A 23,067-nucleotide genomic window follows, 5' to 3' on the forward strand; every position below is an offset into this window, starting at 1 on the left:
TCTTTGGGCCAGGCTGGAATGGGAAAAGTTCACCCAAATTGCTCTGTGGTTCCACATGGAGGGTGTGGAGGGCTCTGCCCTCTCCCCAGATCCCCCTGTGACCCCACAGCAGCCCCAGGAAGCCTCAAACCCCAGCACCCTGCAAAGCCTCCCAAGGAATGGGCAGCTTTAAAACACCACCAGATCTGCTGTGGGTTTGTTTTTAAAAACACCTGAATGATTTGCATTGATTTATTTCCAATACAGCAGCAGCCTGTGAGCTTTGGGTGTTATTTCTGTTTGTTCCCTTTGGCAGAGGTGGGTGTTCAGAGGTGGGCACAGGCCCTGCTCTGCCCCAGGGCAGTAAATATTGCTTTTTCTGTTTTATTCACTTTTTTCCCCCCTTCCTTTTTTTTTTCTAAATCTCACCTGGCCCTCAGCATCCTCTCTGAGGAAGACCTCAGCCTGAGCCCTGCCTGTGAGGAAGGAGCAGGAGGTTCAAGGTCACAGGTGGTGAGAGCAGCCTCCCCTCTCCCACAGAGCTCCTCCCTGAACCACTCTCTCAGCAATGTTTCCATTCACCTTGCCCACAGAATGAAAGCACAGGCAGCAACTCACTAAGCAAATGAGCCCCTCCTATAATTCCATTTGCTTATGCAGCTTATTTTTCTCCTGCATAATTATTTTTAAAGGAAAATTTAATTTTGTTTAATGGGTACAAAGTTTAACACTTGGTAAGCTTTGTCTTCCACAGCCACCATCTGGTGAGCTTTTTTTCCTGAATTTTTTTTTTAACTAATTATTTTTAAACCAGCCCAGTAAATTGTGTGTGGTTAAGAGGCACTTCTCATTAAGATGAAATACTTTGATCTTGTAGGATCATCTGTTTTTTAAAGAGGTAATGATATCCTGCATCCTTTTTTTTAACCAATCTCAGTGGTGAGACCTGCCCAGGTGTGAACTGGGTGCAGCAATTAGAACCTATCAAAAAAAGAAAAAGGGGGTCAGGAGAAGATCTCTGAGAAGGCACAACAGGGACCATTAAGAAATAAGTGGCAAATCATTTCAGGAAAGGGAAACATTTAACCTGGTTATTTATTTATTTATTTATTTTGAAGTGCAGAGGGTGTGGGGGGAATAAAAGGCTGCAAGAAGACCAGGAGTCAGGGGAATGCTATATATAGCTGTACAGCTGTTTCCTTCAGGTGTGATAAGTCAGAAACACAGGATGATTAATTTTGAAAGTTGAAATGTATAGCGGATTCTGATTACATCTGAGTGTCTATAATTTAGCTACTTAGTAAAATTAACTTGACGTTTTTAGTGAGCTGTGAGGACAATAATGTGTGAAGAGACTGAAGAACAAGTTTGACTGCGCTCTCTTCCCTTACCTCCCCCCCGTTTTCCCCAATTCGCAGAGTTTATTTTTAACTTTTCCCGTTTTCCCCGAATCCAGAGGAATGGGGCTGGCTCCCCCTGCTGGCTCCGGGCTGAGCCTCTGCACACCGGGATGGCACACCGAGAATTGTTCATTCCCAAAAACTCAGGGACACGGGGTCTGCAGGGCACGGAGCATCTCCCAGACACCGAGAATTAATCGCCAAAAATTCAGGGACAGGGGCTCTGCAGGGCACAGAACACCTCCCACAAGATGACACCTCCAGAAGGCACAGAGCACCTCCCAGACACCAGGAATTAAATCCCAAAAACTCAGGCTGGACACAGGCTCTGCAGGGCACAGAGCACCTCCCAGACACCAGGAATTAATTCCAGAAAAACTCAGGGGCACAGGGTCTGCTGGCTGGGCTCTGCTGGGCACAGAGCACCTCCAAACACCAGGAATAAATTCCCAAAAACTCAGGTAGTCAGGCTCTGCAGGGCACAGAGCACCTCCCAGACACTGGGAATTAATTCCAGGAAAATTCAGGGACATGGGCTCTGCAGGGCACAGAGCACCTCCCAGACACCAGGAATTAAACCCCAAAAACTCAGGGACATGGGCTCTGCAGGCTGGGCTCTGCAGGGCACAGAGAAGCTCCCAGAAACCAGGAATAAATTCCCAAAAACACAGGCTCTGCAGGGCACAGAGCACCTCCCAGACACTGGAAATTAATTCCAGGAAAATTCAGGGACACAATGCTGCAGGCTGGGCTCTGCAGGGCACAGACACCAGGAATTCATTCCCAGAAACTCAGGGACAGGAGCTCTGCAGGGCACAGAGCATCTCCCAGACACCAGGAATTAATTCCAGGAAAACTCAGGGACAGGGGCTCTGCAGGGCACAGAGCACCTGCCACAAGATGACACCTCCAGAAGGCTGTGGGACCCCCACAAATCCATTTTTGTGTTTCAGAGAAGGTCTGGGCTGGGAAATCAAACAGCAGGAGCCAGCAGGGACCGTGGGCTGAGGCACCCTGAAGTGCAAGGCTTTAGGGTGGCTTTCCCCAAAAAAAAAACCCCACATGCAGAGGGGCTGTGAGGAAGGAAGGGATGGGAGAGACACCCCCAGTGCAGATAATCTGTGACATCTCCTGTGAGGAAGGGCTGGGAGCTGCTCAGCCTGGACAAGAGAAGGTTCTGGAGTGAGGAAAAATGGGACAGAGACTCTTTTTTACAAAGGCCTCAAGGGACAGGACAAGGGGAATGGCTTTAAACTGAGAGACAGGAGGTTTACACTGGATCTTAGGAAACATTTGTTCCCCATGAGGATGGGGAGGCTCTGGAAGCTGGGGAAGGGTCCCAGGCCAGGCTGAGCAGGGCTGGGAGCACCTGGGGCAGAGGAGGGGTCTGGGATGGGATGGGATTGGGAATGTTTGGGATGGGATTTCAGGTCCTTTCCCCCATGTGCTGTGCAGGGAGCAGCCCCAGCTCAGGGGTGAGTGAAGTTCCAGCTCTCCCCACCCTCAGAGCACAAATTCAGAGTTTTGTGGCAGCCCATTACAAAAGGACAAATATAACCCCAATCCTGTATTGGGATCTCCCAGTTCCAGTGCTTGGGTGCCAAGGGCAAATTTCCTTGTGCAATGGGGATGTCATCAGCTAAAGGGGGAAAAAACATCATGTGGTGTGCAAAATCAGTTCAATGAAGTCATGCTTGCACCACAACTCTGCTTTTGTAACCAAAAATCACTGCAAATCATGGTTTTGTTAATGTTAAACTGAACAATTTTCCCAGTTCACTTTGTGTCACTCAGGAAATAAATGATGTGATGTGGCTGCTTTGGTCAGTAATGCCCAAAGTCTGAGGCTTTAAACAAAACAACACAAACACATTTGTGATTATTTTTCATTTTAATTGTCTGATTCTAAGTAACATTTTCAGACACACCATCAATCTAAGTACCTAACACAAAGCCCAGCATCAGGCAGCTTCCAGAAGAACCTTCCAGAGATGGTTAAAATGCTTTAAAATATTTAACATTTTTTTCACATTGCTACAAAACAATGACAACTGGCAGAGTATTTTTTTTTAACCTACATTCTTTTAGCAGGAGAGAAACAGTGGAAGGTGGATCACATTCCTGATTCTTTCAGGACCTGTTTGACTACAACAACAAATAGTTTTACAACATGGCAAGTACAAATATAAAATTTCAAATGTGCCAACTTTAAAAAAATCTGGATTTTTCCTCAATACCTGCAGTACCTAGCTTCTGTAATAAATATTAAAAACCATCTTTACATTACAGAAAATGTTAAATAAGTTATTTACCAAAAGGTGTCATTTTTGTCCTTTTTTTTTTTTTGGTCAAAGGCTGATTCCATTAAAATAGCTGAACAAACATTTTTTACATCAATAAATATTAAGGCAGCACAAAGCAAACAACACTCACAAAACCAGTCTCTGTTAGCAGAACTTTCTCCTTCAGAGAATCCTTTTTTTGCTGGTGTAGGAAGGTGATTTTTGATTCTCAGCTGGTGGGACCTGGTTAGAAAAGCAATAATTATAATTATTATACAGTACTTCAATGCCCACAATTCGTCCCAACCCCATCCTGCTGCACAAGGATGTGCCAAGAGGAGCTCCTGTGTTCATCAGATCTTCAAATTAAAGTGCTAAGACTTCTGTGAGCAGAAAGATTGTTTTATTGTTTTATGTCATCACTTTGCAGCTCAGGTAGGGCTGAGAACAGCCCAGCAGCTGCAGAGGGAGATGCTGATGGGGAGGGAGAAGGGATGCATGGAAAAGGTCAGAGGAAATGTAAGGAGGGGCTGGGGGTTGTACAGTTATTCAGAGTGGAGGGGTGAGAGGGGAAGGGTGGGATTTCAGAGTCAAGGAATGCATTGCATCCTTCAGGGAGTAAAGTCTGAAAAAGAGAAATCAAATCTGAGCAGGGATTACTGAAAGACTCGCAGGGATTGAAAGAGAGCTGCTGCCAAAAGCTGCCCCTGTTGGGTGTGTGGTTAAAAAAATAAAAGCACCACCAGTGACAGAGACAGGCTCCAGCTTTTAACAAGGGTGTCTCTACAGCAGGCAGGTTATCAGGCTGTGATCTCCTGGAAATGAACTGCTGGGAGATGATGACAGACATGAATATTAATCTGGGGAAAGCATCAGGAAGGAGAGGGTTTAGGTGTTTATGTGGTCACTCATAAAACTCTTAATTCAGCCATCAAACACAGCAGGCTATTTATCACACTAAACTGCTGTCACCCAGGCTTGATTAGGTAGCAAACCTAAAGCAAATCAGACTAATTCTGCAAAATACTCCTGACACAGCTCTGTGTGTTTCTGACTAGCAGAGACCAAGGAATTTAATACAAACAAAAATTTTACTTACTTCCAGGTTTCCTCTAGCCTTCTTCAAGACATCATGTGTTAAAACCACTGGAAAGAAAGAGGAGATTAAAAAAGATTAAAAAGAATTCTTCAAGTCTTTCTAAATTCCCTGCATTTGTCTCATGACCAAACATGAAATCACGTCTGAGCAGAGGATTCCCTCAGGACTGCAGCTCCAGAGCAGTGCCACCCCTGGAATGTCATTCCCTGCTGCTGGCCTGTGCTCCACAATCTGCTTTTCAAACCTAAGCTTCCTGGAAGTGGTTTTGAAGTTTTTCTGCCACGTGAAACAGGCAAAGCTCAGCACTGCATGGACCCCCCAGGTGTGCACAGCTCATCCTTCCATCCAAGCCATACAGGAGGATGTTCTGTTCCTTCTAAGGGGAGATGGTGCATGGTTTAACTCCAGTTGGATCCTTTTAGTATCCTGCTTGGGCTGGGGAGGGCAGTTAGCAGGGGGAGAAGAGGACAGATGGCAAAAGGAGTCAGTTCAAGGACAAAGCAACCTCTCTGTGCCATGGGGAAATCCAAAAGCAGTGGCCTGCCCTGAAGGGTTCCAGGTTTTCTCCATTCAGCCCTCCCAGTCTGTCTCTGTGGGGCCAGCAGGAGACCTGAGAATGGAGGAGGGGATGTTTCCAAACACAAGTGGTATTTAGAAATGTCAGGTTAAATATGTGAGTCTCTAATCTGTGTCAGTCCTGTAACTGCTGAAATGCACCACTCACAATCACCAATTTGATATTCCAGTCTCAAAAACAAACAATTTAACCATAATAAAGATTTTTCATTACAACAATAAGAAGCCAACAACTCCAAGGGTAGAGCTGTCACAAGATAATTACACCCCTGGCAGATTACTGCAATTTGGCACTGCTTTGTTCCATGCTCAGAGGTTCAGATGAGGTTTATAAGCAATGAGCTCTCTCACCAGAGAGAGCACACAGAAGATTCTGAGCCACAAGAATGTTCCAGTCTCTGCCTCTAAATATATTTAGGAATGTTCAGCTACATAACAGAGGGAACCTGAATATCCTCACTGGAGCAGGCAGGTGACAGGATGTGTGCAGAATGAAGGCAGGCAAGGTCACCCACTGCAGTGCTTTTCCCTTCTTGCTAGCTAAAGGAGAAGGGAAGAATCTCAAAACTGAGGGAAGCAACCTGATAAAATCCAGCAGCTTCAGGTGGACCCTCAGTTCTGCTGTAGGCTTGGCCAGAAATTTGTGTATAGATGGGAATTAGAAACATTTCTGGAATTGCTCTTTTAAGACAAAGGCAACTCAACATCCATAATTCCCATCGTCAATGAAACTTGGAGAAAATCACATCCAGGTCTTTTTGTGTGGCAGAGAGCTCACTGCTCAGGAGAGCTCTGCTAGTAAACTCATTTCACCTGGCAAACTAGATTTTTCTAAATCAAAACTCTTAAATTCAGGCAATGATGAGAATTTGGAAGCTGTGCCACTGCTGGCACAGCTGCTGCTCTCCAAGCAGAGATGTGCATTACAGAGATTTCAGAAAATGCAGGTTTCAGTTTCTCAGCACCTCACTCAGAGGAGGTTGAATGCCCTGAAAAAAAAGTGAGCAAATTTAGGGCACCAGGCACTGTTTGCTTTAGGGAAGTGTGGGTGGGTGAGGTGGCCCAGGGATAACATTTTGGCTATGGGGTAAAATCTGTTGATTTATACCCAGCCTAGCTCTGAAATGACTGACATGACACTGGAACTGGACAAATCACACCAGTCAATCTACCCCAGAGATATTATTTATAAAGACATAATAGAATTGCTTTGATTTTTACATGACGACCCCAAACTGAGCAATTTGGCTCTACAACCTGGACAAAACATCATTTATGATTTAATACAAGTAATTTGTACACATATAATATAGCAATTTTGAAAGAAGTGACCAAACACCAGCCCATAAATGCTTGAAACAACAAAAATCTGCAGGCAGAAGATATATGTGCTTTAGATATAAAAATTACAAGCTGTGGAGCAAAATAACATTTATCACTCTACATTCCATTTAACTGACTTGAGTAACATATAATATTACAGATATTTCTATCACTTTGTATGGTGAGGAAAATTTTCCAGTTTAGATTAATTACTGATAACACAAGTGCCACTCCAGCAAGGACTAATGAGCCATTCAGTCCCATCACTTCAGAGGAGGCAAGAATGGATTTTTTTTCATTTTATTTTTTTACAGAAGAAAATGAACTGTTCCTCCCACAACACACATACTGCTGTGGCAGGAAGGCAGAGCAGAGTTCCATTCAGATCTCTTCTGGTGAGTGATTAAAGTCTAAAGCAGCAGAGATGGATCTCTTCAAACAGACACCTGGCTTAAACACAGCTACAATACTCCCTGTGTCCCACTTGTTTTCATGTTTCCAGATCATTTTCTAGTCATGGGCCACTAAAGATAAAAATATAATTCCACAGCATGTCCTAATTTTTCTTTAAAAAAAATTATTCATAGCAAGCTTTTGTTTGCCTTATTCTGAGCTTGTTCTCCTGCACTTCTCAGCCTGGTGCAGAGCACTGACAGAGCTCCTTGCAGGGCTGTACCTCAGAAAATGTAAAAGCCTAATCCCACATTTATTAAGACTGAGGCAAAATCACAATTTTGACAATGTCAAAACCTTTGGCTGAAAATATTTACAGCAAACAGAAACTTTGCCTCTGTCCAGAGCTGCTGTAAAATAGAAACAGGAATATCCAAAATGGAATAAGACAAGTAGGAATTAGTGGAGCTGCATGGACTGACACATTATCAGTGGTTTGTGTAAAACCATGAACAGCTTCCCATGATGTTCTCTACAGCCTTTTGTACTTTGGGCAACTTCTGCCCACTGGAGTGAGGCTCGACCAGCTCAGCACAGCCTGAGCCTGTCTGTCACAGCTGGGGCACATGAGGGAACACCAATTTTAGAGGTAGCCACAGCCCACAGCCACAGAATCATTATTAAATCAGAGTCATTATTAAATCAGAGTCAGTATTAAAGCACACACTCACACTGGTCAATGATGACTTTCTCCATGTTTTCCTTCAGCTGGTTTGTGGAGTGCAGGCGTTTCACTGTGCTGTGCAACTTCTTCTCTTGCTCAGACAGTTTCTTACGTAACCTAAATATTTCTGCTTTCATTCCTTCATCCTAAATTGAGGGAAGAAAGGAAGATATTAAATTACTGGCTAAAAGTACTTTCTACATTGGGAATTGCTCAATACTTTTGTGCAAGTACCCTCAAGCTTCCTTGGAGTACCAACAACTCAGAGGAGGGAAGGACCACCACTGAGTCCTGTCCTTCCTCCTTCACATCCCCCATGATATGAGATTCTGTGATGCAACTCCAATTCTTTGCTGGAATTTAGTGTAATTTTTCTATTAGACTGAGGGAAGTCCATTAGCCTGGTGCCTATTTTTGTTCTAAACTAGAAAAGAAAAGGAAGGGATGTACCAAGGGATCAGTGCCCTGTGTGCCAGGTTCAGAATTCCAGCCTCCTCCTTGTGTTCTGTTCATGGCTGATGCTGCCTCTGTCAAAGGGCTAAAAGGCACTGGGACTCTTTAACTGCAAAATTATTTGACAGTATCATTATTAAAGTTCAATTTTCACCACCAATCCCAACAAAGTTCTGGTCAGTGACTTGTACAGGGCTTCTCACAGTCCTGTTTTACATCTGCCAGTGTCACTGATTTGAGTCCTTGTGCAGATTTAAACTTGGACCTTTTTTTTCTTGTTAAATAATGAAACTTCTGGAATTTGTCCCCAGTATTTATCTCTGCAGAAGAACTGATAACTCCCCACTCCTGTGGGGCTGCAGAGAAGGCACTGAACACTCAGAGTATTTTAGAACACAAACTTCAAGAGAGATTCTTGCATATTCTGCATTTAAGACATCAGGAGCAATCTAATATCCTTAAGATCAGGGGTGTTGGATAAGAAACTCCAGAAAAGATTCAATTAGGCTCTAATTAGGAGCATCCTGGGAATTCAGACCCCCACACACATCAAGATCAGCCTGGCAGGAGTGACTGATCCAAAGCAAGGTTCAGATCAGTGACAGGAAAGCAGGAGATGCATCCCCCACATCCTGAAAGCCCTGTGGGGGTGAGAGATGTTCAATCCCTGCAATCCAGGCCAGCTGGAGCTGTCTGCATGGATTACACACTCAAGGATAAAAATGGAAGTACACACTCTTGCCAAAGCATCCCAAATCTGGAGCTGGAACATCAGTGAATGTATCAGACAGCAAACTTCACTCCCACTGCTTTTGTGATTTTATATATTTAAGGATGCTAAAAAATATCACCAAAAATGATATGAAATTATACAGAAAATGTTTGTTTTCCTAAAGTCTGAGGGTTTTTTCAGAAATATCCTGCTTCCCTTAATAAACACATACAAAAACCTCAGTGAAATCACTTCAGGTTTATTTTAAAGCCAAGTTTGAAACAGTTTCAGTGCTGAGTGGTGGTATTCTGACAGCAGAGATATTTCATTCCTCATTTAGTTTACTTTTATGCATTTGCATAGTGCAATCCTTTTTAGTTAAAGTGTTATAAAACATGTCTTGGGGTTTTGTCACACTTTTACAAAAGCTTCTTCTTTTACCATTTTGGCATCAAGAACATAAAAGAAAATGCAGCTGAGATTACATCAAAGTTGCTGATGTTTCTCTTCTTACCAATACACACAGAATCAAATTGAATTTGGTTCAAGTAACAGGGAGCCCAAACCTTTTCTTGTCGAGGTGGAGCTTTTGCCACCTCCCTGGATTTCCTGGATCTCATGTAAGAGGATTAGATATTCCATTTTTATTACAAAGGATGCTGTAAATGAACACCTGACCATGCAACATCACCAGGACATACTCAGCCCTACACTAAATCCATGTGGCTGGAGACTGGGGGCACGATTCTCCAAAATGACACATCTGTAACTGCTGCATCTTCCTGGAGACATTCCCAAAGTCCAAAAACCCACCCCAAACCCCCAGCCAAGCCCAGCAGTACCTGAATGCCCTGAGCAGTACCATGAGCAGCTTTCAGGGGAAGGGAAACTCTCCAGAGAAGCTTCAGGGAACGTGCAGCCTCTTCCAAAATCTGCTGTACTGTGTGAGTGCTCGTGGAAAAACCATGCAGGGATGCCTGTTCTGGCACCTGTATCACAGGATTAGAGACATTTTATATTTTATACTTAAAGCATTATGAAAATGTAATCTTAATTAATGGGTTTAATCCAGCTGGTGTGATTTCATCTTTAAGATAATGTACACAGCCATTGTGTGCCATAAAAACTAATCTGTTAGTTAACAAAGGCTGCTGAATTATGTATTATCTGAGAATTTCAGTGAGGGAGGGGATTTATCCTAATCAATAACCATGATTAACAATAGATTATATTTACTAGATTTGCTATGCCACATGGTAACACTTGGCAACTCTCTTCTTTCTTCATTTGCATTTTGTGTCATGTTATTTGAAAGTCAATGATTACAGACATCAATTTAAGCAATATAGATGTTTCTTCCTTAGCACACCCTTTAAACTGTTCCATTTAATGCTAAAATAACTATCAGGGTACACATAAAATGTTTTCCTCTGCTGACAGATGAGAAACCAAATGGAAGAAATTGCATAAATGTGAAATAAAGGAGGGAAAGGATGTGAGGGGAGCAAATGAATTACCAAAGCAGTGGTGCTACAGAAGGGGGAAGGGTAATGAAAAAAAAGCATTTGCAGTTCCTGCCCCATGCAGGATACAATCTGAATATTTATTTAGCATTGTTATCAAACCAGAATCCTCCTGTCACATAAAATATCCCATTTGCTAAGTAGTCTGAAACTTCAGTGATGTAAGGCTTGATAGGAAACTGCAAATTGTGAAACTTACTGCTTTTATCTTTACACCAACAAAACAAGTTAAAAACTTAGAGAGATCACTTTTCCAGTCATTATCAGTATGTTAACTAGGTCATTGGGAAATGTATGATACTTCAGAGAGTCTTAAGTGTCATTCAGGCATCATTTGACTGCGTGAGCACACATGTGATATCACAAAAAGAATTCCAGAATTGTTGCAGACTGCACCTTCAACAGCTTCACTAATTATAACTGTAAAAATAAGTAGCACGAATTTATCCCTGCAGTTAAGACCTTCTGTTTTCTGAAGAGCAGTAAGGATGCTTTTTACAGCATTTATATTATCATAAAATCATAGGGGTGAAAAGGACCTTCATTAGACACTTAGTTTCTTTTCCCTCTCCAAGGCAGGAAAGCATTACATGGAATTTTTTAAACATTGGCATAATCCATCCTCAAAACTGCCTCCAGTCATTGTCTCTGAGCACCCTCCATGCCAGTGGTTCATTATTTTTACCACTGGCTGCTGTTTTCCATGCCTGATCCAGGCCCTTCCTGCTGGGGTTGAAGTTTCTTAGCTCCTTATTAGATGTGCACAGATTGTTCCTTCCCTTTAATTGAAGCTTGTAGGCAAATGTGTCTTTTCAAACCACCCCAAACATGCCATCATTAACTGTGTCCAAAAATTAATATTACATAAGAGAAAATTAGCAGAAGTAAACACTAACTAGGTTCTCCTATTCTAGACAAAAAGGACTGAGGTTATTCAAGACAAAATAAACATTTTATTGGTTGAGCATCCTTAAGACTGCAGGAAGAGCACCATGAGTGCTAACACTGTCATAGAAGGAAGAAAGGATGATACTCTGAGTCCTAGAAGACAGTATTTGATCATTAATGAAATATTCAAGCTTTTGGACTAGCTTATGATATTGTTAAATGTTCAACTGATAACCAGGAAGTAGAAAAATATTAAAAAATCTTCCCTGAAATATGAATGTAATATGAAACAAGCCTCATCAGCATACATCAATCTTTAATGTACAGTTATAACCTGGTGTTACTAAAAGGCTGAATTTAACTAAGGGGAGAACTTTGTCAGCTCTGTGTCACATTTCTTTTAATTGTCTCATATTTCCTGGGTTCATCTCAAGCCTTCATTATATGAAACTCCTAATTATTTTTATTCTTAGGTTACTTTTATACACCCCTAGTTTAAACCCTCTCCTCAGCATTTTAGATTTTTACCTGGGGTTTTCTGCTGCTGCTTTTGTTTGGCTTTTTCATCATTTCCAGCACAACAAACAGATTTCCACAGCAAAACCAAGCAGTTTTACCTCATTTAAAGCCAAAACTGAAAGTGAGATTGCTTAAAGGCCTAGAATTAACTACCTCAGAATCCCACTGAGTCCATCTAGACAATGACTGTGCCAAGCTTGAGGCATCCTGAGTTATTCAGTCAGTTCTTCCCTTCACACGCTTTGTGGCTCTGGGTAAAATCCACCCTCCTTTAGAGGACTGCAGTGCTCACCTGTGGAAATCCAGGGCACAGGGAATATTTCTGTCTGCTCTGGGGTGCCCTGACCCCCAGGGGAGCACTGACTTTGACCCTCACTCATGGAGAAAGTTTCCCAGACTTCAAGATAGACTGGAATCCACAAAAGTGTGCAATAGATTACAGAGAACAGTGTGGGTGTGTCACTGGGTGAGAAATTGAGGGTTTGGGATTTTTAGTGTGTTGTGGATGGAAGCAAGATGGAGGGCACAGGGTGTTGCCCTGGGCTTCTTCTCCATGGGTTTGGGTGGTATTTTGTAATTGGGCAGACAAGTCTGCACTGGGGGCTCTTTGGGATCAGTTATTGGGTTAAAAGGGAAAATAATCCAGGTGTCAGCTCTTAACTGGATAGTTTAGTCTTAAAAGACCTTGTTACAAGAGACAGTTGGCCATTTTGTGCCTTCTAAAGAAAAGCTGCCAAACTCACAGTTGTGAGTCTGTTTTACTGATAAGAAATAATAAACACCTGAGTCCCAACATGAACTGCCGTCTCAAGCGCCTTCAATCCAAACCCAGAGAAACCCACACTCACCTTCGCTCCAGGCTCCTGCAGCTTGGTGCCAGGGAGCTCTCTGAGAGCCACCTCCATGTGTGCCAGCACCTGCTGCCCCTCTGAGATGTGTTTCCTCAGGGCATCGTAGTCCTCGATCAGGCCCAGCACGTGCCGCCCGTTCCTGTCCGCCCACATCCGATGGCCGGGCACCAGGCGCGGGGTGCACGTCCTGCTGGAGCCCGAGGTGCTGCTGCTGCTGCACAGGGAGGCACTGTCCACATCACCCTTAGGGGCTGCCTGAGTAGCTGGGACAGAAAAATCAGGTTGTTTTTTTTTATCCTCATGTGAAAAAAAATGTAATTAGTCCTCGACTGCTGTTGAACGGGGCTGGGTGTACCTGCGTTCTCTGCTGGGATGCAGTGTCTGTTCTGCTCACCAATGTTCCTCCTGGCAGCAGGGCAGTTGCAGAGATTTTCTACATATAAAAAGGGAGAAGGAAAGCTGTATTATTAGATTTAAAAAAACCCCTCCCAGCTCTTCAGTTCTTTTATTGCTGATGCTATACTAGGCCTCTGGAAGCAGGGAAAACCAGCTGATTTTTCTAGTGTCATGCCATGGATCTTCCAGTAGCTACCTACTTTTATACCTGAGCATCTATCCAAACTCTAGGTACCTCCCAAAAATTAAACCATAGTTCAAAAATCTAAAATGCATCCTGATGCACATATTTTATTAACAAATATATGCTTCCTGTTAACTCCACAAGAAGTAGGACACTTTTTTCAGCTGTACCAAAATAAAGATTTTCTCTGTATTCCTCCTCCAGAATTTCCACATTCCCTAAGCACCTAGGAGAAAAACACATCTGAAAAACTCAGCTGCTGACATTGCAAGGAATCTTTCTGGTCCATGTGGTTTTATCTGGATGTATGGAAAGCTTTTATTGTGCAGAGCACTTTAAGGAGGAAGATTCAAGTGCCCTCTGTATCCCATGTACATCAATACTGGAACAATAACCTAACCCTGGGTGTAAACATTACACTTCCCTTTATTTGCTAAAACAGCATCACTTAACAGTGATTGAAATAAAGGTAAAACATTCCTCAAGGGCAAAGAGGGGACAACTGATTTATCCAGAGCCCATTTAGTGCACTTATTGATCATTCCTGAGTAACACACACTCACCCTTAGCAAACACTACAGAGCTCAGCAGTGAAAAAAGAACCCCCCAGGTAAGCAGAATTTATGGCAATTTACTGCAGGCATCCTCCCAGCCCAGAGACTCTGCTTTGCCTGGATGCAAAGGAAGCACCAGCTGCCCTAGGATGGTGCAGTGTGCATTTCACACCCTGCTCTAACAGCAGAGGGATTTGAGGAGAGCTGCTGATATTCAAGGGTGTAAGAAGCACAGGTTGTGCAGTAGCCACAAGCACACAGTACCATCCAGTCCTGCACAGGGCTGAGAGCCTGCCTTCAACACACAGTTGATATTGACAGCTGACACTTCCTCTCTCTTCCCTTTGGAAAGCTGCTCTTCTAATTTTTCATGCAAAGACTTGTTGGTGTCTATGCTCCTCTCCAGCTGCACTCGCAGGCTCTGGATTTCAGCCAGCAGCTCGTGTAAATCCAGTGGATTCTTCTGATCTTTCTGGAATTCTTCTGAGGCATCACATCTGGGATCTGAGGCAATTTCAAAAGAAACACAAACATCTTTAACTATTAAAATAATAATACCCACCAGAACACTCAGCAAGTAAGTTATAGCCAGTGCTATCCTCAATATTAAGAATTAACTACAAACAGCATTAAGATAATGGTTTGACAAAAAAAAAGCATGTCTTAATTGCTTCTACTCTTGAAAGATTTAAAGGGCTGAAAATGTTTTTACTTTGTCCATAAAAGCTACTATGTCTCATGCCAAAAGCTAAAAAATTAGATAAAAGGAGAATTAAAAGGATTTACAAAATGTGAAGTGCAGTAATGCACAGACTGGGGAAAGGAAAAGGGAATATTAGAGTGTGGAGGAGGGATTGAGTAGAACTGGGAGTTTAATTTTATATACTGAAGAAAAAGAAAACAGTGATCACCTGGCAACCAGAGGAACAAATCTGAACCTGAGAAAAGCAAGGGCTGTGTTTGCTTTCTCACAGAAAGAGATCAGTACACAAACAACTCCATGCATTCTCTCCTGCTGAAATCCAACTGTTCAGGGTGTTCTCCAGACAGTGGGAAGGGGCTCAGCTGCATGAGGAGGGTGCTGCCACTCTCTAATGACATCAGGAGCTCTGCAAGGAGAATCCCTTCCACCCCTGAGCCAGCTCTGCCTCAAGGCTTTGTGCCAACAGGGCTCTTCTGCTGCAGCCAGGCAGCAAAACCAGTGGCTGCAGGGCATAACATGGAGCAGCAGGGAGAAAAAAATCAACTTTTAAGAAGTCCCAGTGGGAGATTTGCTGGATGTGGCAGGGGCTTTTCAGCAATAAAAGCATCCCACTCTTTACCTCAGCACACCAACAGCTATGTGGTGGCACAGCTTCCTTCCAAGGGGGAGGGAGAACTCAGGTGAGCTCCAGTCCTCCTCTCACTTTTAGTGACAGCAAAGTGAACATGAAATTATTAAACACCTAATTCAGAAAGCAGTGCCAGCACTTCCTCCAGCCTCAGGGAGAAGCCTCTCCCTCCACCTTCAGCAGAAGCTACCTGGGTAAGCAGGACCTGCCAGGATGCAGCAGCAGGATTTTAGAAGACAAGAAAATATCTAAGATCCTCAGGAAACTCATCCAGCCTGAGCCACTAAGTCTTCAATTCTGGTTTTTAGCTTAGCTAAAAAGATAAAAGAAACCTGGGGGTGTCTGGTCAACATTTGACACACCTCAGGCTGGCAGTCACCCCAAGGAGAAAGCACCTGAGCAGCAGGTTGTCAGCTCTCCTTGCAGAGCAGACACAAGCAGGAGCAAAGGAACAGTGACCCAGCCCTCCTGCCTTTGACAAGAGCACGTTCAGAGGGAAGAGGTGCAAGGGCAAAGGGCACAGAGCCAGCTGTGCATTTGTACCTGTCCCCTTCCTTCTTGCTTCTTCCAGCTTCTCATACACCTTGATCTCAGTCCGCAGCGACTGCAGCAGCTTCTCGTTCTCAGAGATCTGATGCTGCTTTACGTTAATTTCTGTTTGTAACCTGTTAAGTCCCAATAAACAGCTGAGTTAAATTCTGATTTATTTTTTCAAAATCTATAATCCATTCCTCTTTCCCCTTCATAATTCTTCCCTTGCCTTTTGAATATATCCATGCCCCTCATTAATAATAATGGCTATGGCTAAACAGATGCCTGTCACACTGACAACTTCTTCTCTAAATGAATTTTTAAATGTGGGCACAATCAATACCTGTTCAGTTCATTGCGACTGCTGTAAATTTGACATGTCAGGTATCTGATTTCATCTTCCTTTTGGCAAATTTGTTTTTGCAACTTTTCGTTTTCTTTCTTCATGCATTCATGGTCCTCGTGAAGATGCTCAATGACTGCATTCTTCTTAGAAAGAGATTCTCTTAACTTTTCATTTTCCTTCTGTTTATCTGAAACAAGAAGAAACACAAGGTATCTGCAATGCCCACAATGCACTAAGGCTATGATTTTTAAATAAATCAGCTTTTTCAGAGACTATCCAGCTGCTACTCCATTATTGCTAATCCCAGCTTGAATGCTTATGGTTGAGCATGGAATTTCAAGGGTGCAAACAATGGTTAAGTCAATTTAATGAGTGGACTGTGAATATTTTATTGTTTTCTGATCTGGGATGAGTTGCAAGCTACTCCTGTAAAGAACAGTTTACATTTTTACCTCTAGATCCTTTTGCTAGCATTGCATTCAGAACTTGATTTTGCTTCCTCAGGAAATGTATTTCAGAAGTCAGGGAATTATGCTGCTCTGAGCCATGGATAAAAATGTTTGCAGAACCTATAAATATATACATAAAAGATGATTTATGAGTCATCTCTAGGTCATTAAAGATTAAACTTTCCAGACAAGAACAATTTAAAAAATTGCAGAAAAACATGCTATAAAAGCTATTTCTCCCCTATATATTTTGAAGGTTATCACTACAGGCTAAAAGGCAGCTCAGGTTAATGCCAAGTAATCCAAAGCCCTGTGCAGCACAAGTGCCTCTCATTGCTGGGCAACCATTACTAAAATTGCAGAATTATCCCTGGCAGACTTTACCTATCAGCTAAAATCCCAACAGGACAAAATGCAGGAGTATTTTGTGACACTGCCATGATTTGAAAAGAAAACTGTAAGAGGGTTTACCATGAATTTTACTCTTGCTCTGCTCATACTCCATTGTATTTAGTGAGAGAACAATGGGATTCTACCAGCTAATCCACAGGGGTTAATGCAGGGAGGCTTGTAAACAGTCTGGTGAGAGATCTCTTACCACACAAGCAAGAGCACAAGGCTGGAGTCACTGTCCTGGCCTCAGATTACAAACTCAGAGCCTATTTATGATCACAGGGATGAAGATTTATCCCTCTTAAATCCGTGTTTCTAACATTCAGATAAATAAGCCAGTCCTGATCACCCATCAGCAGCCATGGGAGGAACAGACCCCTGCAGAGCTCACCTCACCCTGTCTCCCCTCTCCTCACATCTGTGAGGATGAGATCCCCTGTCCTCCAAGGGCTGGATTTCCCTCCAGAGCCTACACAAGAAGCTTGGGGTAACTGGCAGGACTGAAATGTCTGACTTTGACAAACATAAGGGTGATGAATCCTGCTCTGAGGACCTTACTGCACTAGGCAAGTGACTCTGAGTGTTAAATCCTGCATCCAGGCAGTGAAACCCCAACCCAGGCAATGCTCAGTGCGCTGCACTGGTGCTAGTCACTCCCAGTGATGTGCACTGGGGCAGCACAGCCTGCAAAGTGCCACATCCCACTCTCAAGGTGCTGCCTCTGAAATGCAAGTCAGGTCATTGTTATTGCCCTTTGTGACCTTCTCATGGTCACCAAAACACTTCAGGACCCACCAGAATTAAAAGCATTTTTCAGCTGGGATTGGTTATCCCAGTATCTCCTACCCTTTAAAGCCTGAGATAAGCACAGGAGTGTCAACTATTTGGTTAATAGAGAAATAACCAGCTGGCAGAAAAAATTAGCTGAATGTATGAGGAGGATGCATTTCAGCTCTGGCAGTCCAATTCAATGTGATGTGCTGCACTTCCTCTGAGTAATCTCATTTTATTGTAATCCCAATTGAAGCTTTTACCCACTACCTAACTGGGATGTAGTGTGCCATGATATGAACCTCCTGTCACTGCTGAAAGACTCAAAGGCTCTGGAAGCCTGGCACTAATGGCATTTTACTATCTATATGTTAAAGAGTTGAGGCAGCTATGTGAACTCAAAAGGCTTTCTCCTTTCAGACTGTAACAAAGCAATCCAAGTTGAAGTGGCAAGGCTTGATGGTCTCATCTTGATTCTAATTTAATTTATTGCCCATCAGCCAGCTTTATCCTATTTGAAAAGTTATGCTATTGCAGTTCTACTGAAAGGCTTTAGAATATAACTATTGGTTATCTTACATAATAAGGGATAATGTAGAGCCAGTGGTAATAGGGCCACAATCCCACAATTTGACCCACTATTGAGACTGCTACTTCTGTGCAGAGCCCTGCTGACATCAATTACTCTCTCCACAGAGGCAAAGGTCCATCTAACCAGAGGAAAGTGGAGCATCAGGGCCCACAATTGCAATACACTTGAGTTTTCATTCTGTTTTGTGCTGAAAAAGTGAGTGCTAAGGAAGCATACCTTGAAGGTTTCAAAGGAAACACTGACTGAAAGAAAGGCACTATTGAAAATCACAGCAATGAGGAAGGAGATATTCACTCCCAGGGAAAGCAAAATAAAGGCATTCAAAAGCTGAAAAGAAGTCTGAGTAGAAACATCAGCTACTTGCTACTTGTGGGTTAAAAAAAGCAAACAAACCCCCTTTTAATGTTAACTGCTGTTAAGAACATTTGAAACCTAGGACACTCAAAATTAAACCTTTGATTTTATTTTGAAGCCTAACATTTGAAACTATTGAAGCAATTATTTTAGTTCTACTTGCACTGCAAGTCTCAGCTCTGCAGGAATGAAGGAGTCATTACCAGCATTTGAGTCATTTATAGGATACTGGAAGCCCAGAGGCATTTAAATACTTAAAGAATCTAAATATTAAAAATAACATGGCAAGAACAGTGGGCAGATGTGTGTATATACAGCCATACAATATTTATCAAACAAGAATAAATCTATGCAATAACTTCTCTTGAACAAACAATTCAATATCATGAATTCAGCAGGTTGCCATAAACAATTAAGTATGTTACAACTTGGCCTTGTGTTTTAAAGGAAAACAAACTAAACACATTCAGTTAAAAGCAAAAATGTTGAATGCAAGTCACAGAATGGTTTGGGTTGGAAGGCACCTTAAGGTTCAATTAGTTCCAAGCCCTGCCATGGCCAGGGACATCTCCCACTGTCCCAGGGTGCTCCAACCTGGCCTTGGACACCTCCAGGGATCCAGGGGCAGCCACAGCTGCTCTGGGCACCCTGTGCCAGGGGCTCACTGCCATCCCAGGGAACAATTCCTTCCCAATATCCCATCTTAACCTGCCCTCCTGCAGCTTAAGGGCATTCCCACACGCCCTTGGGAATTCTCTCAGCTTCACTTCAGGATTTCTGTTTACACCAAAAGTCAAAGGAAGCTCATCTATCAGGAAAAAGGAGCCTCACTAGCAAGAGAGCATGTGCATATCTGATAGCATGAAAGAGATCTTTGATACAGGGAGAAACAAGAACTGAAAGAACACAGTGACAAAAAGGAGCTGTTCTAACAGGTAGCTGTTTTTTTCCTTTACTTTTCCAAATTTCTCCTGCACACATTGGTAGATTTGCTAAGGCAACAAGAAGACAGATGGAAGGCTTAAGACAGTTTATAAAGAAAATATACTTTCACTGCATTAATGGATGCCCTTGCCAGAATCTTTATGAAGCTGTAAAAGAGTTGGAAGTGTTTCAGTGTGGTTTTTTCACGAGCACAGAATGCCTTTCCAGCAGTGTAAATACTTCAGGAATGAAATGGATGCTTTTTATCCACCTTTCCATCACTGTAAATTATCCCTGAAAGCAAACTGCCATGTGCAGGTTGCCTCCATTTAAACAACAACAGAAATGGATCATGGGGATGATGTAAAACATAATGAATCTAATGTCAATACCAGTGGAACAGAGGAAAAGGAAAGTATGTCTGTATTTATTACCTGCTTCCAGTCAGAGTAATATTGCATATTAATCAATTTTCCTAGGGGGGAAAAGGTGGGAAGGAGAGTGAAGCAAAATGTAGAAAAATACAGGGATGGGGTGCTTCAAAAGGTGCTCCAAAAGCATCTTTAGTGAAAGCTGGCTCCTTGTGAGAAGTTTTAAATCCACCTCAGAGCTTGGCTTTCAGAGATGCTGCACACCGGAACAGAGAACAGCGGCTCCAAACCTTTCCAGTGGCATTTGATCCCTCAGGCTCTCAGCAGGAAAGATGGATTCAGTTTCTCATTAAATGAATTCTTACCTTGATCTAGTTCCTTGTCTGTTACTTGTCTCTCAAGCTGCTTCCTCAGTCTCTCATTAGTTTTTATGGAGTATTCTAAACGCTGTCTCAGGATTCTAATTTCTTGCAGATGCTCCATTAATAACTCTAAATAAAGCAAGAGACCACTTCTTATTTAGAGCAGATGATTGTATTCTTTTACACTATGTACTCTTGTCAAATCTAATGGGTGTTAATTCTAGAAGATGACACAGAGCTGTTAAAAATGGCAGATATTGAATATCTGACTCCACAACACCCTTTTCCTATACAGTGCTCAAACCATGCATTCATGACAACTCCTACTCTACATTCTAACTTAAAGACTTTAAAGCTTTTTTAACTTTTTTTCCCTTTTTTTTTAACTTTAAGGTTCTTCACATTTCTTCTTCCTACAAAAGTGGAACAGATAACAATTTTATCTACTTAAACATTCCCTGTACTGAGGAAAGAATCCAAAGGTCTGCAATGCAGCTCCACATTCTGGTTCAACACACCACCAGCACACATTTTTCCTTACAATAATAGGAAGCTCCCAGAGTTAACTCAGAGAGAAATTTGACTTTGACTTACACAATGCACTCCACAGTTAAGAAATCTGCTGTATCAAGTTTCATTACTGTACCTTTTCCTTCTTGCTTTGCTATTCTACAATTTTTCTTCCACTGGCTGCAAGTTTCATCCTTCCTCAGGAGCAGATCTGTTCTACCTGTCAGTGTGTGATGTGTCAGTTTATCCATGTCACACACTCCTGGTTTGCTCTGCAATATTTCTCCCTGAACAGGATGTGCCAGCTCAGCTATTAAATTTTCATTGCTGCCGATAAAGTACTGCAAGCATCACTTGTGTTTAGTGGAACTATCCAGGTCAAACATGACACCACTTATTAATTATGCAGCACTTAACAATTCTCAAGGAAACACAACACTGGCTTCTATAAAATTGGAAAATCTCTCCTTTTCCACATAATAATCTCTTGACAATTGTCTATTTTCACCTTATAACTTGTCTATTTAAAGAGTGTCTGGAGCAATGTAAAAGCTGGTAGCTTAAAACAACAAACTAACACACTTTATACTGCCTCAAACAGGGTAGTTCAGATCGTTGCCATCTCTGTGTGCCTCATCACTGAAACTGCAATGATTATGCAAGGAACTGGAAAGCTGAGGCAGACAAACATTCTTCATTATTTCTTAATTAGTTCCCTTGTGTGTTATTTATCAGCTTTTCCCAATATCCAGCAAGTCTTCCATGGGAAAAACATTACCTGGAGGAAACTTGCTTGGCAGAAGTGGCAGTGTGCTGTGCTGGCCTTCCAGGTCATGCCTGTGCTCAGGTGAGCCAAGAGGAGACTTCTCTGACAGATCAAAGTCAGATGAGCTGTGAAGAGCAGATGGCACAGGAGACTCATCCTGCAGATGTTGGTACAGGGTGGCATTCTTCTCATTATTCCTTTTGTGCCAAATAAAACGGTTTAAAATATAAAAGTTATTCTATGACTTTGGAAGGTGAACAGAGGATGCCAAATTTACACTGACTTACAGGTAAATTTATCTGACAGGGTATGAAAAACCACTGCACACCAGAGGTTGTATCAACACTGAAATTCAGAGCTCACTGAATTCAGCAGGAACAATCACTGGCCCTCCAGCCTCCTTTGCATTTTCCAGCAGCAGGCAGTCACCTCTGTGTTCAGGGGACCTCAAGCTGCCTTGAACAAGGAGCTGAGCATTTCTGTAGCACAGAAGAATCCCAAGCTGGCAGAAAACCAACAAACACAGCACAACAACACCTGCTCTCTTCACCTTCAGCATCAAGGTGTTGTGACAATAATGAACTTCAGCAGTGCTGCACTGCAGTGACCCTGAGCCAGCCCCAAGGGCATGGGGACACACAGGGAGGGACTGTCCCCCTGGCTCCAGCACCAGGATCATATCTCAGCATGCACCACAGCAGATTGTGGACATGGTTATTTTTGTTCATGAAAAGAACAACCCTGGTGGCACAGTGTTTCTCTTTCAGCCTCTCACCTGCTTGGTGAGAAATGGGGAAAAAAGCCTTAATCTGTTTTCAATGGGTGGTTTATTAACAAAATAGATATTAATAAGCAAAGCCCTGCCAAACAGCTAAACATGCTACAAAACATGGAGAATCCTTCTCAGTTGATGAAACAAACATATTTTTGCTAAACATTCAGTTGCACTCTTACCTTTGAGCTAATTCATAAAGTATAGTGACTTCTGTACCTATTGATTCTCCTGCAAAGCAGAAACAGCTGATTAAAAACACATACTGAGAATTACCATTTTCCCCTTCCATCTTACTTTGCTTAAATACAGAGTAGTAAATTAATGAGAAATTAGAGGAGATACTAGGACATTTGTATTAGTGTCAAATGCTGTACATGACCAAAACCATTTACAGCCCAGCAACAAAGCAATAGCTTTACTCTGGAACTCACCAAAAAAATTATCAGGGACCAACCACAGATGCCAGATTTTACAGCCTTGGTGTTTTAATTAACATACCTGTTTGAAATAATTGTGCTACATGGCAAAAGGATTACAGGCACATGTTGTTACTTCTTCAGTAACATTTATATAAAAGAAATTCCATTGCACTTGGATTTTTTTGTGCTGGTTTTGGAGTCAGGCTAACCAGTCATCCTTAATGAAGGAGAACACACAGGATTTTGCCTGCAACATTCTCTGTGGAATTGTGTGTGAGCACAGGCACAATTCAGTGCAAGAGATCTGGACTCAGATT

General features: G+C 42.5%; 1 protein-coding gene across 3 annotated transcripts in view; it reads right to left on the reverse strand.

The window, feature by feature from the left end:
• Positions 1 to 3,312: 3,312 nt before the first annotated feature.
• The window catches only part of CDK5RAP2 (CDK5 regulatory subunit associated protein 2), a 69,883-nt gene continuing 50,128 nt past the window's right edge, over positions 3,313 to 23,067 (reverse strand). For 2 of the 3 annotated variants that reach the window (XM_084219590.1, XM_084219589.1), the window contains exons 27-39: positions 22,511 to 22,559; positions 21,569 to 21,753; positions 20,284 to 20,409; positions 16,517 to 16,633; positions 16,062 to 16,251; positions 15,731 to 15,852; positions 14,121 to 14,360; positions 13,078 to 13,155; positions 12,720 to 12,985; positions 9,784 to 9,930; positions 7,784 to 7,922; positions 4,761 to 4,807; positions 3,313 to 3,904 (exon numbers count right to left, since the gene is read on the reverse strand). In XM_084219590.1, coding sequence (XP_084075716.1) covers positions 3,845 to 3,904; positions 4,761 to 4,807; positions 7,784 to 7,922; positions 9,784 to 9,930; positions 12,720 to 12,985; positions 13,078 to 13,155; positions 14,121 to 14,360; positions 15,731 to 15,852; positions 16,062 to 16,251; positions 16,517 to 16,633; positions 20,284 to 20,409; positions 21,569 to 21,753; positions 22,511 to 22,559 — 1,766 coding nt within the window. In that variant the 3' untranslated portion in view covers positions 3,313 to 3,844. The remainder of the gene's footprint in view (positions 3,905 to 4,760; positions 4,808 to 7,783; positions 7,923 to 9,783; positions 9,931 to 12,719; positions 12,986 to 13,077; positions 13,156 to 14,120; positions 14,361 to 15,730; positions 15,853 to 16,061; positions 16,252 to 16,516; positions 16,634 to 20,283; positions 20,410 to 21,568; positions 21,754 to 22,510; positions 22,560 to 23,067) is intronic. The other variant, XM_084219591.1, reaches the window with a different exon arrangement.

The sequence above is a fragment of the Fringilla coelebs genome, assembly GCF_963513975.1.
Source record: "Fringilla coelebs genome assembly, chromosome: 21".
In the NCBI taxonomy this organism is placed as follows: Eukaryota; Metazoa; Chordata; class Aves; order Passeriformes; family Fringillidae; genus Fringilla; species Fringilla coelebs.